Source organism: Rosa chinensis, chromosome 7, assembly GCF_002994745.2.
Source record: "Rosa chinensis cultivar Old Blush chromosome 7, RchiOBHm-V2, whole genome shotgun sequence".
Taxonomy (NCBI): Eukaryota; Viridiplantae; Streptophyta; class Magnoliopsida; order Rosales; family Rosaceae; genus Rosa; species Rosa chinensis.
The window spans coordinates 31,419,799-31,432,323 of record NC_037094.1 but is presented as its reverse complement, the minus strand read 5'-3'; the positions used below and the strand labels follow the sequence as shown (position 1 = coordinate 31,432,323).

Below are 12,525 nucleotides of genomic sequence, written 5' to 3'. Positions count from 1 at the left end.
GAACCGCTAGATACAGTGACGCACAAGGACTGATTTTTTATTTTTTTATTTTTTTTTAATTTTATTTTTTTGCAGAAAACGAAGAAAGATAGATGTGGAAAAAAAAATGAAGAAGCAGAGACTCACGCTAAAAAGAAAGAAAGGCAACGGAAAGGGAAAAGAAGCCAGATGCCTCTAATCTAGGCCAAAGTCCAAGCCAAATTGCCCATTAAAGATAGAGAAATCGTCACCGACTCTTGTCTTGGTAGAGAGGAAACCTAGTACAAAAGGTTGAGAGAGAGAGAGAGAGAGAGTATTACCAAAACTGTTACCACATGTTAAACACTAATCAATAATATGTTTGTGCACATTTTTTTTGTGCACATAAACATCATATACTCAAGTTCAAGGAATTGGCAGAGACTTGAAGTAACACTCGTGAATTCAAAAGATGTACAGAGAAGTGTCAGTATCGAATTAATGAAATGCGAATTAATCACTTCAAACGCAGCTAGGTGGCTTTTGGTGATGGGTGGCATGATCAATTAGCATTATTGTGAAACACGTGTGGATACATATGGATGCATGTCCAGCACCAGTTGCTTTCCTCCGCCATAAATACAGCTTGTGGTGATGCTAATAGCACAAGACAGATGGCAGTCATTGAATGAAATAGAGGCTCACAAATGGCCTCAGGAAACTTTGTGAAAATATCTGGGTTCTGATCAGGAGCTGAATCAAAATTTGAAATTTGGAAGGGTCCGAATGTGTACAACATCGCTACCGAAAATAAAAGAAGAATGCTTTTATCATTTTACCTCTCTTAATTACACTTTCGCTTTAATTTTTACAAGTTAAAATTTTTTAATTTCATTTCATTTTAAACTAAATATGATAAAGATGATAACAACATTCAACCCCATCAAATTATTGTTTTCTCCAAATTTCACTACATATATAAAATTGGTGAAGCATTATTAATGAAATTCTTTTATTTAATCAAAACAAAAAAGGAGTGAAACTCACGCTCTTTTTTTTTTACATTCTGCACTCCCACTTCAACCTGTATATTAATTTTGTCGCATGAAACTCCACTTTTAGCCCAACAACTGTGAATTGCTTCTTTCTTCACTCTCTACTTCTGACATAACTTCTTCTTTGTAATTATGTCTTCTTTGAGATAGAAGAGTAACAAATGACATTGTCATATACTCATATTACCTCGTCCAAATTAAAGTGGATTTTTTAGTATAATGCAGACCTAAAGACTGTTGTTATCTCAAATTAACCTCCATTAATTGACTTTTGTTACCAAAGAAGTTAAGCTTTTGAATCTAGTACAAACAAACTTACCTGAATTCTAGTTGTTTCATATGAAATCCATTCCTCGATTCCTTTTCCCAGTTGGTGACTTTGGTACGCAATTTGAAACAACACGTATAGAAAACCCCAATTATTTTTTTAAATCACAAACTCAATCTTTCTTACTTTCAGCTAAATCCCAGTGCAATCAACGTTATTTCAAAACTAGCTCCAACTCTCATTGATGCAATAAAAGCTTGAACCTTGTCAAGCCAATAGATCAAACTGAAATTTACAAAGCTGAAAATTAAGAGAGATTCCCCCTCTGCATGAGATACATTGTATGAAACAACCAAAAATAAAAAATAAAAAAAAAATTACCTCACTTTGTGCAAATCTTCAATTGCATATAATTTGTATCAAAACCAATTGTTAGCCAAGAGAATATGGCAACAAGTTTTAGGACCAACATTTTCCTTCTATTCAGTAGAAGTTATTTGTGAACTTTTGCTACAAACTTTGGAGAGTACTGTTGAATGTCATTGACTTCAGGGCAAATTTGAAAACTCAAGTTTCAAACAAGTTTCTAAAGTATGAGTGAGATTGCAGAATGTAAAAATAGGAGTGTAGATTTCACTAGAAAAAAAAATCTATAAAATTGGATAAATAATAAGCACTAACCTGAAATTTACTGTAGAACTATAAACACATATATCTATCGATCAATTCATTAATATATCTACATACATTTAATTAACTAATCTATCTATGCTATAAAACCAACTTCATTTAGTATCACAATAGACTACCAAATTTTGATGCATGTACCCAAATTATCCGATTAACATTATATACCCAAGTCATCTAACAAAAATACAAAGGATCACCCAGTTTTCATCTAACTTTGACCAAAAAAGTAAAAGTAGTTTTTATCCAACTTCAGATTACCACTGGAAAATTGCTGGTACAGTTGCAACTTGCAATTTATGTATTGTAAGTGTGAAACCAAATTGATAAATTTGGTAGTACATATGAGTAGTATATATTGATATGATGGGAAGGTTTTTGATTGTGGAAAACGTTTGTGATAATAATCCAATATAGTCAAATACGACTGCCTACAGAATCCTCTAGCATTTTTTCTATATATAGCTACTAAATTTATCGATCTTGTAGATTTCTTGTGGTCAACCAACACTATCTTCTCATTCAACACTATTTTCTTTGTAAAGGTTTTGATTATCAAGCCATGGCGTTGCCACGCTCCTTAGTATTTCAAGTTAATCGAACCCAGCCACAACTTATAACTCCGGCAAGGCCAACTCCTCATGAAACAAAGATGCTGTCAGATATAGATGACCAGCAAGGCCTTAGGTTTCAGATACCAGTCATCATCGCCTACAAGAACAATCCTTCAATATCGAACCGAAAAGGCCCCGTTCAGATGATCAGGGAAGCAATAAGTAGAGCATTGGTGTATTACTACCCTTTGGCAGGTAGGCTCAGGGAAGGGCCTAACAGAAAGCTTATGGTGGATTGCAACGGAGAAGGTGTCTTGTTCGTTGGGGCTAATGCTGACGTCACTCTCGAGGAAATTGGAGATGCTATTCTACCCCCTTGCCCTGTGTTAGAGGACATCCTATTTAATGTCCCGGGCTCGGATGGCATTCTTGGTTGCCCTTTGTTGTTAATTCAGGTAAATCAACAGATACAATAAGTTTATTACAAGTTATTAATAGCTAGATATCCTCTTTTTTCATGCAGCATTGTACTAAACTATAATTTGCTCTAATGATGATAATAAGAACATGAAGATAAAAATGGCTGACTAAACCATATTTGCTAGGTGACCATTTTGAGATGCGGAGGTTTCATATTTGCATTGCGCCTGAACCATACAATGTGCGATGGGGCTGGATTGGTCCAGTTCTTGAACACAGTAGGGGAGATGGTTCAAGGAAAAACAGCACCATCTATTCCACCAGTGTGGGAGCGAGAGGTCTTGAATGCCCGAGATCCACCACGAATTACATGTATACATCACGAATACGAGGAAATGATTGATGACTACTCAGATGAGCGCTCTGATGCGGCAGTAATGGTGCAAAAATCTGTCTACTTTGGTCCCAATGAGATAAGGGCCATGAAGAAACATCTTCCACCACACCTTTCCAATTGCTCTACATTCGACCTTATAACATCGTGTTTGTGGAAGTGCCGCACAGTTGCACTAGAACTTAATCCGGAACAGGTTGTTCGGATTTCATGCATAGTCAATGCACGTGGGAAGCGCAACAGTCTAGATCTTCCTTTGGGTTACTACGGCAATGCATTCGCATACCCAGCTGCTGTTTCAGGAGTGAAACAATTGTGTGAAAGTCCATTGGGATATGCACTGGAGTTGGTGATGAAAGCAAAATCTGAAATGAATGAAGAGTACATGAGATCAGTGGCAGATCTTTTGGTCATAAGAGGACGGCCTCCATTTACATTGACCGGGAACTTCATAGTTTCAGATATTAGACGTACTGGCATCCCAGATGTCAACTTGGGGTGGGGAAAGCCATCATTTTCTGGACCTGCCAAGGCCGTGAACATTGTTAGTTTCTATGTTCAGCACAAAAAGGAAAAAGAGGACGGGATTTTGGTGCCAGTGTGCTTGCCATTGTGGAGTATGGCAAGATTTCAGGAGGAACTCGATAAGATGACGTCGTCGGAGATAGTGGAAAATATAAATAACACTAAATCTGCTAATATTAATGTTGTAAGGATGATTCCGCGGTTGTAAGGTTTCAATGATCCTAAAATATTGGATTACATGCCACGTGTATTATAACTTAACCATGGTTAGTAAAATAAAGGGCCCTAAAATAAATTTTTAATTTTTAATTTCTGTTATTAGTTTATTACTCTTTCTCCCCTCTCTCTCTCTCTCTTGCACCCCCACAAAAAACTGAAGTCTGCAACTATAGCCTCCTCATCTCACCGAAAACGCTAAAACCCAATTTGCTTGAATCCTCTCTCTCTCTCTCTCTCTCTCTCTCTCTCTCTCTCTCTCTTCCCATTTTCCACTCTGCTACGTTTTCGAACCCAACCGTTCAAATTCAAAAGAGCTTGATTTCCCACAACTTTTTCCTTTTAGAATTGCTGATATGAATTGCAGGCTCGATTCATTTGATTATCTGAATTGAAATGGAAGATGACCTCCCCAAATTGGGGGCTGATTCCAATGAGCTTGACTATGTTCCGTTGGTACGACACCGTAAGCTGTTACTGGCTACCAAGCAAAAACGGACGTCAGCTCCTCAATCTCCAAATTGCTTTCCCTTTCTTTGTTTGAAATGTTTCAATGCAATTTTGGTTTGGGTTTCCTTGGAGAAGGTCTTGTTGGAAGAGGCTGGGTACAGACTATAATATTGAGACTTTTGAAATAATGAAATAATTTGCATTACTCAAAATCAAATCCCAAAATGCCAAAACTGAGATATCTGCATCTCCGGTACGTTTCTGGGTTTGAATCTGAGAGACATTATTGCTTCTTTTTATTTCTCTCTCTTCATTAACCACACTATTATTATTAATAATTTATTAGTACTAATTCTAAAGACGTAACTATGATCAGATTATGCAACACGTGTCAACTGCGTATGGAGTGGTGGTATATTAAAGGTGGTGAGCAAATTTGAATCTCTAAAATATTATAGATGTACATGTCTTTAATTTTTTAATCAAAAATAGTGTTTCAACTATGATCCACTAATAACTTTTATACCTCAAATTTTAAAAATATCATATTGGTACCTGAACTTTTAAGCCCGACCCAATATACATACAAGGAATCACTTTCGCCATTAACTTTTAAAGGGTAGAGTCGTCATTTCACTGCTCCACAACCCTCTCTCCTTTCTTTGCCACAAAATTTTTGTTCTCTTCACTGCTCCATCGCCGGGCACTTCGATCACGATCACCACCACCACAAGCACCACCACGACCAGTCGACCACCATCACAACCACCACTAGAAAGTCGGATTGGTATGTGTCTGTTAATGGGGAAGTTGAGGGGAGAATGCAAAGATTGTCACGCCCCGAATTTTGAATAAATAAATTCAAAACCGAAACGCGAAAACATAACAATCACAAGAAAACACATAGAGAAATTTTCATTTTAAACTAAACCATAAAGCATCCGAGCTCACCGACAACAATACGGACTCGCTCTTTAGAGTCACATATTACAAAGAGTTTACAAATTAAACTGAGTTACAATTTAGTAAGTAGACATGCTCACCAACTCTCTACACAGCGGAAGACTAAAACCAATACACTTCTACGTCCAAGCTACAGAAAGTACGTCTCAGCTTCGACGACGATTAATCGATACTCTTGCATGCACAATAAACCCTACACCATGGAATAGTGCACCGGGTTGAAACGACAAACCTGGTAAGCTTTTTAAGCTCATATGAGTAAACTCAAATAAAATGACTCACGTCAAGCATGCTTATAATTTTTCAGCTCGTGAGATAATTAAAGCAACAACATTTAACTCCACAAACACAACCAAACATCCAATCACACTAGATAAAAATTAGTAATCCCTACATAGAAATTTAGTTCAGGAGATCACCAAATTCACACAATTCAAATAATAGCAACTCCTGCATATAACTTAGTTCAGAAGATTATATTTAAAATCAAACAATTAGAATGACACAGAAAAGAGATAAAAAAAGTCAAACAACTCACACTAGAGTCGATGATCACCCATCAACTTCAAATAAATCATCTCACAACAACCCACATCATTTACACAAAATCATCACACAGATCACCACACAGGTCATCACACAGATATTGTTTCCTCATCTCCATCAACCTCCAAAATAATAGCGAAACTAATTCCAAAACAATATGTTCTCAACTCAAAACCATCATCAAAATCGTACACATTTCAATCAAAGCTCAAACCGACAAAACCCTCTTTAATTTCAAATTCTATTTATTTGCCTCAATATCACAACGCACAACAAAAGTAAACAACACGTCCAATTCCATCAAGATATATATATTTCACGTAAATATATATATATATATATATATTTCACGTAAATATATATATATATAGTCATCCACTCAGGGATGCCTACTAATACCAACTATAGTTCACATGCACCAAATCCGAGAAATTCATTTTATACTTAAAATTCATTTTTTTATCTGTGAGCCGTAGCCCTATGAACCGTAGTCGATCGAGTTCATATTATTTCAAACAAATCTTTATTTTCGAAAACGATTTACAATTATCAATCAATTCTGACAATTAAATAACTCGGTTCGTAAATGAACCACGTGAGATTTACTCACCTCTGAATTCCCGCTGCGTCTCCTTAACAGCTCAAAATACAATTCACAATCGTCCATCAACTCAAACCATCAATCTCCTAACCAAATACGATATTTAACTTAACACAATTCATAAAACGCACTTATACAAAAATCTAGTGGTCGGATCTTCACCCATGACCACACAAAGTCATCGGGACAGTCCTACGATCATTATATCAAAACTACAAGTCGATCGAATGCCCTGATCATGACGGATCACAAACCGAACTATCGAAATCGTAAAATTCATAACTAAAACAAACGATCTCCAAAAATTAAGTGTTGTATGTCGAAATGATCGTATTGATATATAGAACATACAAATGGGCATAAACTGCTCTTGGGGTGGCCAGAGAAGGAGGCAGAGCCACCGTCAACCACCTCTAATGGAGGTACAGCCAGGCTGCGCCTCTTCATTTCAATGTGGTGAACAACTTTCATAACTAGCTCGAGGTCAGAAAATAACGGGAAGAGGTGGGAAATTACCTCGCAAGCTTCGGTTTGGCCAAAAAATTTGCAGAAACCGGTGACAACTCCGACGAATGTGAAAACGTCCACCACTCGGTTCGATCCTCCGTAAAGCTTGTTCAGCAGCTCAAGGCGAGTTCAACAAGGCAAGAATCTCGAAGATTGGTGGCCAGAAACTCGAGATATCGACGTTGACTCGATCTTGGACCCAAATCGGGTCGAGCTTTCGCTCGCCGATATAGGTCGTGTCGCGGCGCAAGGTTGCCACTTGCAGCTGCGCAAGGTCGAGGTGAAGTTAACCCAAGGATTTCACGTCCAAAGGTGGCCGGAGGAGGAAGAAATTGGGCAATTTCCGGTCGAAGAGAGAGAAGAGAGCTCGAATTTCTATTTTCAGAAATTTCGGATTTTCTGAAAAATTCCCGAAAAATTTCTATTTATCCAAAAATAGAAATTTTTTCCGAATGCCATAACTTCTTCATACAAACTCCGATTTTTGCGTTCCTCATATGCACGAACTCGTATCGACGCACTCTACAACTTTCGTGAAGGAAGTTTTTCAGAAAATTGAAATGTACTAAAAGTCAACTGTTGAATCAAAACATTCCGCGCGAATAATTGTTTGAAATAATTTCCGTTCCACCCTCGAACCACTAAATCCCACTAACGAACACTTTATTAATTCCTAGAAATTTCAAGAAATTAATAACGAATTTTCGGGGTATTACAAAGATCATCTTCATTTGAGCTTGGGAACAATGGGGAGGAGCCTGACCTTTCCGGGGTTCAATCTCTAGTCATGGAATCACCACTTGAGATGATGAAAGATAAGCTTGCAGCTCCGGTTTGAAGTGTTGTCGCATCCAGTGAGGCTTTGATTTCCAATTCTTGGATTGAATCCATTGTTCATTTTGTTTTGGATGCTTGGGTTGAGCAGATGTAGATTGATCAGCTAGTAGTCTAGTTAAAATGAATTCTTTTTCTCATTGAACCGAGTATTTAAGTTTAGAATGTACATAATATTTTTCTGGGTTTCCTAACTGGAAATCGAAGTTAAAATCCCAATTAAAAGTGTACTGGTGGTGGTAAGGTTGAAGGTCGTGGAGAAGGCTGGCTCAAATGTTCTGAAAAATAGAATTCAATTTTTTGCCCATTTATTCTTTTCCCCTTCATCATTCAACAGTAGAGTTTCACAATATCTTTCTAAGCCACATTTAATCATACACAGCAAAATCATCAACACCATGCATGGCGGCCGGCCGAGCTCTCCAAGATATGTTTATGCATCATCTCCATCTTCTTATCCCGAGCCTCCTGAAAGTGGAAGGGATTCTTCGCTCTCTTCATATGCATCGGAATATTCTTCACCACCACTGATAGGAGCATAAATGCGACGAATATAGTGTGAAATCCCTTACACTTTTCTTAGCTATTTCCTTTAAAAAGTCAGTTTTCACTTCGTTTTCTTTTTAGGTAGTTCGTGGAGTGATTCAAGAGAAATAGGAGCTGAAAGGGAGAAACGGAGCCTTAGATCATGAATTACTGATGCAGAGGACCAAGTTTGATCAACCTTTTGGCCAGAAATTACAAGGGAAGTCCACGGAATTCATTGTGCAAAACAGTTGCTGCAAAGCAGAAAACTGCAGTTTCAGAATCAGCTTTCTGGGAACGGTTTTGAGGAGACATTCTTGCATCCTTCCAGCTGCAAATTTGAAAAAAGGGCCAGCGATCCTTCAATAAATGATGTTATAATTCAACTAAAGCTAAATAAAAGGTCAGAAGCATCAACGAGGCAGTAGGAAATCAAAGTCGAAGTATGCTTCCCGATGAGGCAGAAACTGTCAGCTTTTCACGAAGCTTTTTGGGAGATCTTTTCCGCGATTTCCTTGGATTTTTTCCAGAAGTTTATTGATCATTATAGATGATATGATGTCATAGAACACGTGGGAGTCAAGAAACATCCAGAAACTTGTCAAGACGAAGTCGTTCCTTGTCCAAGAAGGAAGCTTCAGAGACAGAAATTGAATCCTAGTCAAAACAGGGCATTTTGGACGAAATTCTTCTTTGGACGGATTTCCACGGCATTTTTGGTAGTTTATTGCTGCTGCAAATATGAAGGAGAGTCCTAGAATGATTCCTCAAGATTTTGGGAAGATTATTAAGGCTTGAAAATCATTTAATTATGCACCAAGTAGAGTAATTCTCAAGCAACTAGGAGAGGCTTTCAAAGCGGAATTGGAAAAGGAAACTTGGGCTGTGTATTCTATATATATAGAGGCTCTGAACACGTTGGAGAGCACCATCCTACAGCGCCATCTTCTGCTCCCAAACCCTAGCACACAAAGTCTCAAAAATTCCCAAGTCTTCAAGAAGGAAAACCGTGCAATTCACCATCCACTTCCATCAAGCTCCTGCCGTGCCCCATCTTGAAGGATTGCCTGCATCTAAGGCTGCCTAAAAGTGAATTCGTGGCTCTCATACTCTCCCTTTTACGGTTTTTATCATCTTTACGGTTTTTATCATCTTGTAATCTAATACTCATGCTTTTATTTGTTGAATTTAAGACGATGTGTGGCTAGTTACCTTTTGTTAGGGGCGAGGTTTGAAGCCCCAATTATGTAGAACATATGTTTGTTTAAATTTAGTTTCTTGATCTGTGGTGTGGATTGGTTGTTTATCTCTGATTGATTGAAAACTTTTACATGTGTTTGTTTTATGGTGGCCAACATAGGATTTATGCATGTAATTGGAGCTAGGTTTAGAAAATAATTCACCTAATCGTCTTGTTTTCTAATCCACAAGTATGCAAGGCTTTGAACAAAAGTTGATGTTTTAAACAACTAGAAGAGCATGCTAGGTAGGCGTTCCACACTAGACTGCAACTCTATAATCAATCGTTTCCATGAGATCTTAATGCTTCAAATATGTTGACACTATATGTGTTGTTGATAGGATAGCGTTCTATACCTTGATTGCATGTTTGATAGGCTTAGCTATTGTGCGTTCACATAGACTAAGTAATTAGGGAAATATTAATAAGGGACATGATCTGCTTCGACTTGTTTCTTGGTTGATTTCTGTTCACACCTTAGTAATTGAATCTAGGTTAACTTAACATTGTTCGAAAATAATTGGTGGTGGATTTCCGAGTCTCTAATGTCTTCTCCATATTGTTTTTCAACTTCTAAAATCGTTTTTGCTTTCTTATTTTCCTTTTATTTTCGTAGGAACATAAAAACCCCAAATCTGTTTCAACTTAGGATTGCAACGCACCCTTCTATCCCCATCTTGTCCTGCCATCTTTTTCCCTCTTTGACGTTTTTCTTTTTCTTAGTTTTGTTATTTGTTTTGTGCTTTAGTTAGTTTAGTTTTGTTTTATTTTGTGTGAATTATAAAGTTACCCTCAATCCCCGGCTTGAACGATCCCTGCTTACTCTATATTGCTAACGACTACATCTTGCAGGGTTAAGTTGAGCGCTTGTTTTGGGCGTGTCAACCACCACCTTATATTGATGCCTTAGTCGCTGAAATAGAAGCAAAGTAGCTTAATCTCTCTCCAGACTACTCTCCTTCCCCTGCTCCTTACTTCACAATAGTCTTCATCTCCTCCTCCTGAATTACGTTGAAGTTGAGGCTTGCTCCTTACACTCCTTACGTTGAAGTTGTTCCTCGCCGCCGCCACTTGCCCTCTGCAGAATGTTTTCATGATCGTCACTTTTCCTCTAGTTGGAGTAAGAGCTATCTAGGCACTAATTAATAATGTGTTTAATCCTTATGGATTGAAAGCTAGCTGTCAATTGAGGTCTTCACCTACAAATTCCCTTCTACTCCCAAATTTCCTAGAGAGAGAGTCTGAAAATTAGGGAAAAGGGTTAGGGATAAAGATAGGTAGGGAAAGGATGACTCTACCCTTCAAAAGTTAATGGGTTTAACGGCGAACGTGATTTCGGGTATGTATGTTGAGTCCGGCTTAAAAGTCCAAGTACTAATCTGATATTTTTAAAACTTGAGGTATGAAAGCTCCTAATAGGCCATAGTTCAGACATAGTTTGTGGCTTTTTCCCTTAATTATTTGAATAAAGGATAAGATCCTCCCCTTAACTCTTTTCACTGGTTTGATTTTCAATCTCAACCGTTTACTCAAAATCTGAAGGCCATTAATAAATTAATAATTCACATCAGCATCTGATTATTTAATTGTCCAAAAACTGGGCTTTAGGGTTTAGGGAATGGGTCTAAGGCTTATGATCGTCTGGAATGGAAATATTTGGAGGCTGTCCTGATGAAGTTGGGTTATTGTCCGAACTGGATCAGAATTGTGTTGACTACAGTGAAGTCGGTTAGCTACTCTATTTTGATCAATGGGACTCCTACAGGCTTTATTTTACCTACTAGGGGTATTCGTCAGAGGGATCCTCTCTCTCCATACCAGTTCATTCTCTGTGCTGAGGGACTTTCAGCATTAATAACCTCTTCTCTCCAGCAAGGTTTGATTCATGGTCCAAAAATGTGTCCTACTACACCTGTTATTCACCACCTATTGTTTGTAGATGATTGTTTCTTATTTGGTAAGGCCTCAGTAGCTGAATGCCGCGCTTTCAAGAAGATACTAACCCTATATGTGAAGGCTTTGGGACAGCATGTAAATCTACAGAAATCCAGTGTTGTGTTTAGTTGTAATGTTCCTCTTCCTACAAAGAATCAGTTGGAGGGAATTTTGGGTGTAGAATGTGGTAAAGAGCATGGGTTATATCTCGGCCTCCCGATACATGTTGGACACAACAAGACGGCTATATTTGCTTATTTGAAGGAACGACTCACAAAAAAGCTCATCAATTGGAGAACAAAGCTCCTCAGTGTAGGAGTGAAGGGGCTACTTATAAAGGTAGTTGCCCAGACTTTGCCAAATTACCTAGGTCACTATGTGAAGATCTTCAGCAACTCTGCTGCCAATTCTTTTGGGGCAGTACTGATGACAAATGTAAAATACATTGGAGATCTTGGGAGAGAATGTGCCTCCCAAAAGCTCAAGGAGGATGGGCTTTAAAAATCTCCACGCTCACAACCTGGCCATGTTGGCGAAACAGGGATGGCGCTTACTCTCCCAACCTTCGTCTCTTGTGGCCCAAGTCTTTAAGGGGATATACTACCCTCACGGCACTTTCCTCACTGCGGATATGGGTGAGAGACCATCTTACTCGTGGAGGAGTATTATGGAGGCTAGGCATGTGCTACAGGCTGGGTTAACTTGGCGGATTGGTAATGGTACTTCGGTTGGTATATGGGATTCGAACTGGATACCTTCTATTTCTCACCATTCTCTCATCCGGCCTTCGGATACCATTTTCGAAACAGTTGTTGATTTGATCAACCAGACTACGTGGTCGTGGGAT

General features: G+C 38.3%; 2 protein-coding genes across 2 annotated transcripts; both read left to right on the top strand.

Moving 5' to 3' along the window:
* The first annotated feature begins 2,390 nt into the window (after positions 1 to 2,390).
* On the top strand, positions 2,391 to 4,152 carry LOC112179232 (alcohol acyl transferase 1 allele RGa). Its single transcript, XM_024317585.2, has 2 exons — positions 2,391 to 2,977; positions 3,128 to 4,152. Exons 1-2 carry the CDS (start codon positions 2,531 to 2,533, stop codon positions 4,067 to 4,069), a joined length of 1,389 nt encoding a protein of 462 aa, XP_024173353.1. The 5' UTR covers positions 2,391 to 2,530; the 3' UTR covers positions 4,070 to 4,152.
* A 7,487-nt stretch (positions 4,153 to 11,639) lies between these two features.
* On the top strand, positions 11,640 to 12,179 carry LOC112177774. Its single transcript, XM_024316031.1, has one exon. The coding sequence runs from the start codon at positions 11,640 to 11,642 to the stop codon at positions 12,177 to 12,179; it is 540 nt and encodes a 179-aa protein (XP_024171799.1).
* Positions 12,180 to 12,525: the final 346 nt, after the last annotated feature.

Coding starts and splice junctions, on each gene's coding strand:
- LOC112179232 (XM_024317585.2), top strand. CDS start 2,531: ATGGCGTTGCCACGCTCCTTAGTATTTCAAGTTAATCGAACCCAGCCA. Junction 2,978..3,127: donor GCCCTTTGTTGTTAATTCAG/GTAAATCAACAG, acceptor CATATTTGCTAG/GTGACCATTTTGAGATGCGG.
- LOC112177774 (XM_024316031.1), top strand. CDS start 11,640: ATGTGTCCTACTACACCTGTTATTCACCACCTATTGTTTGTAGATGAT.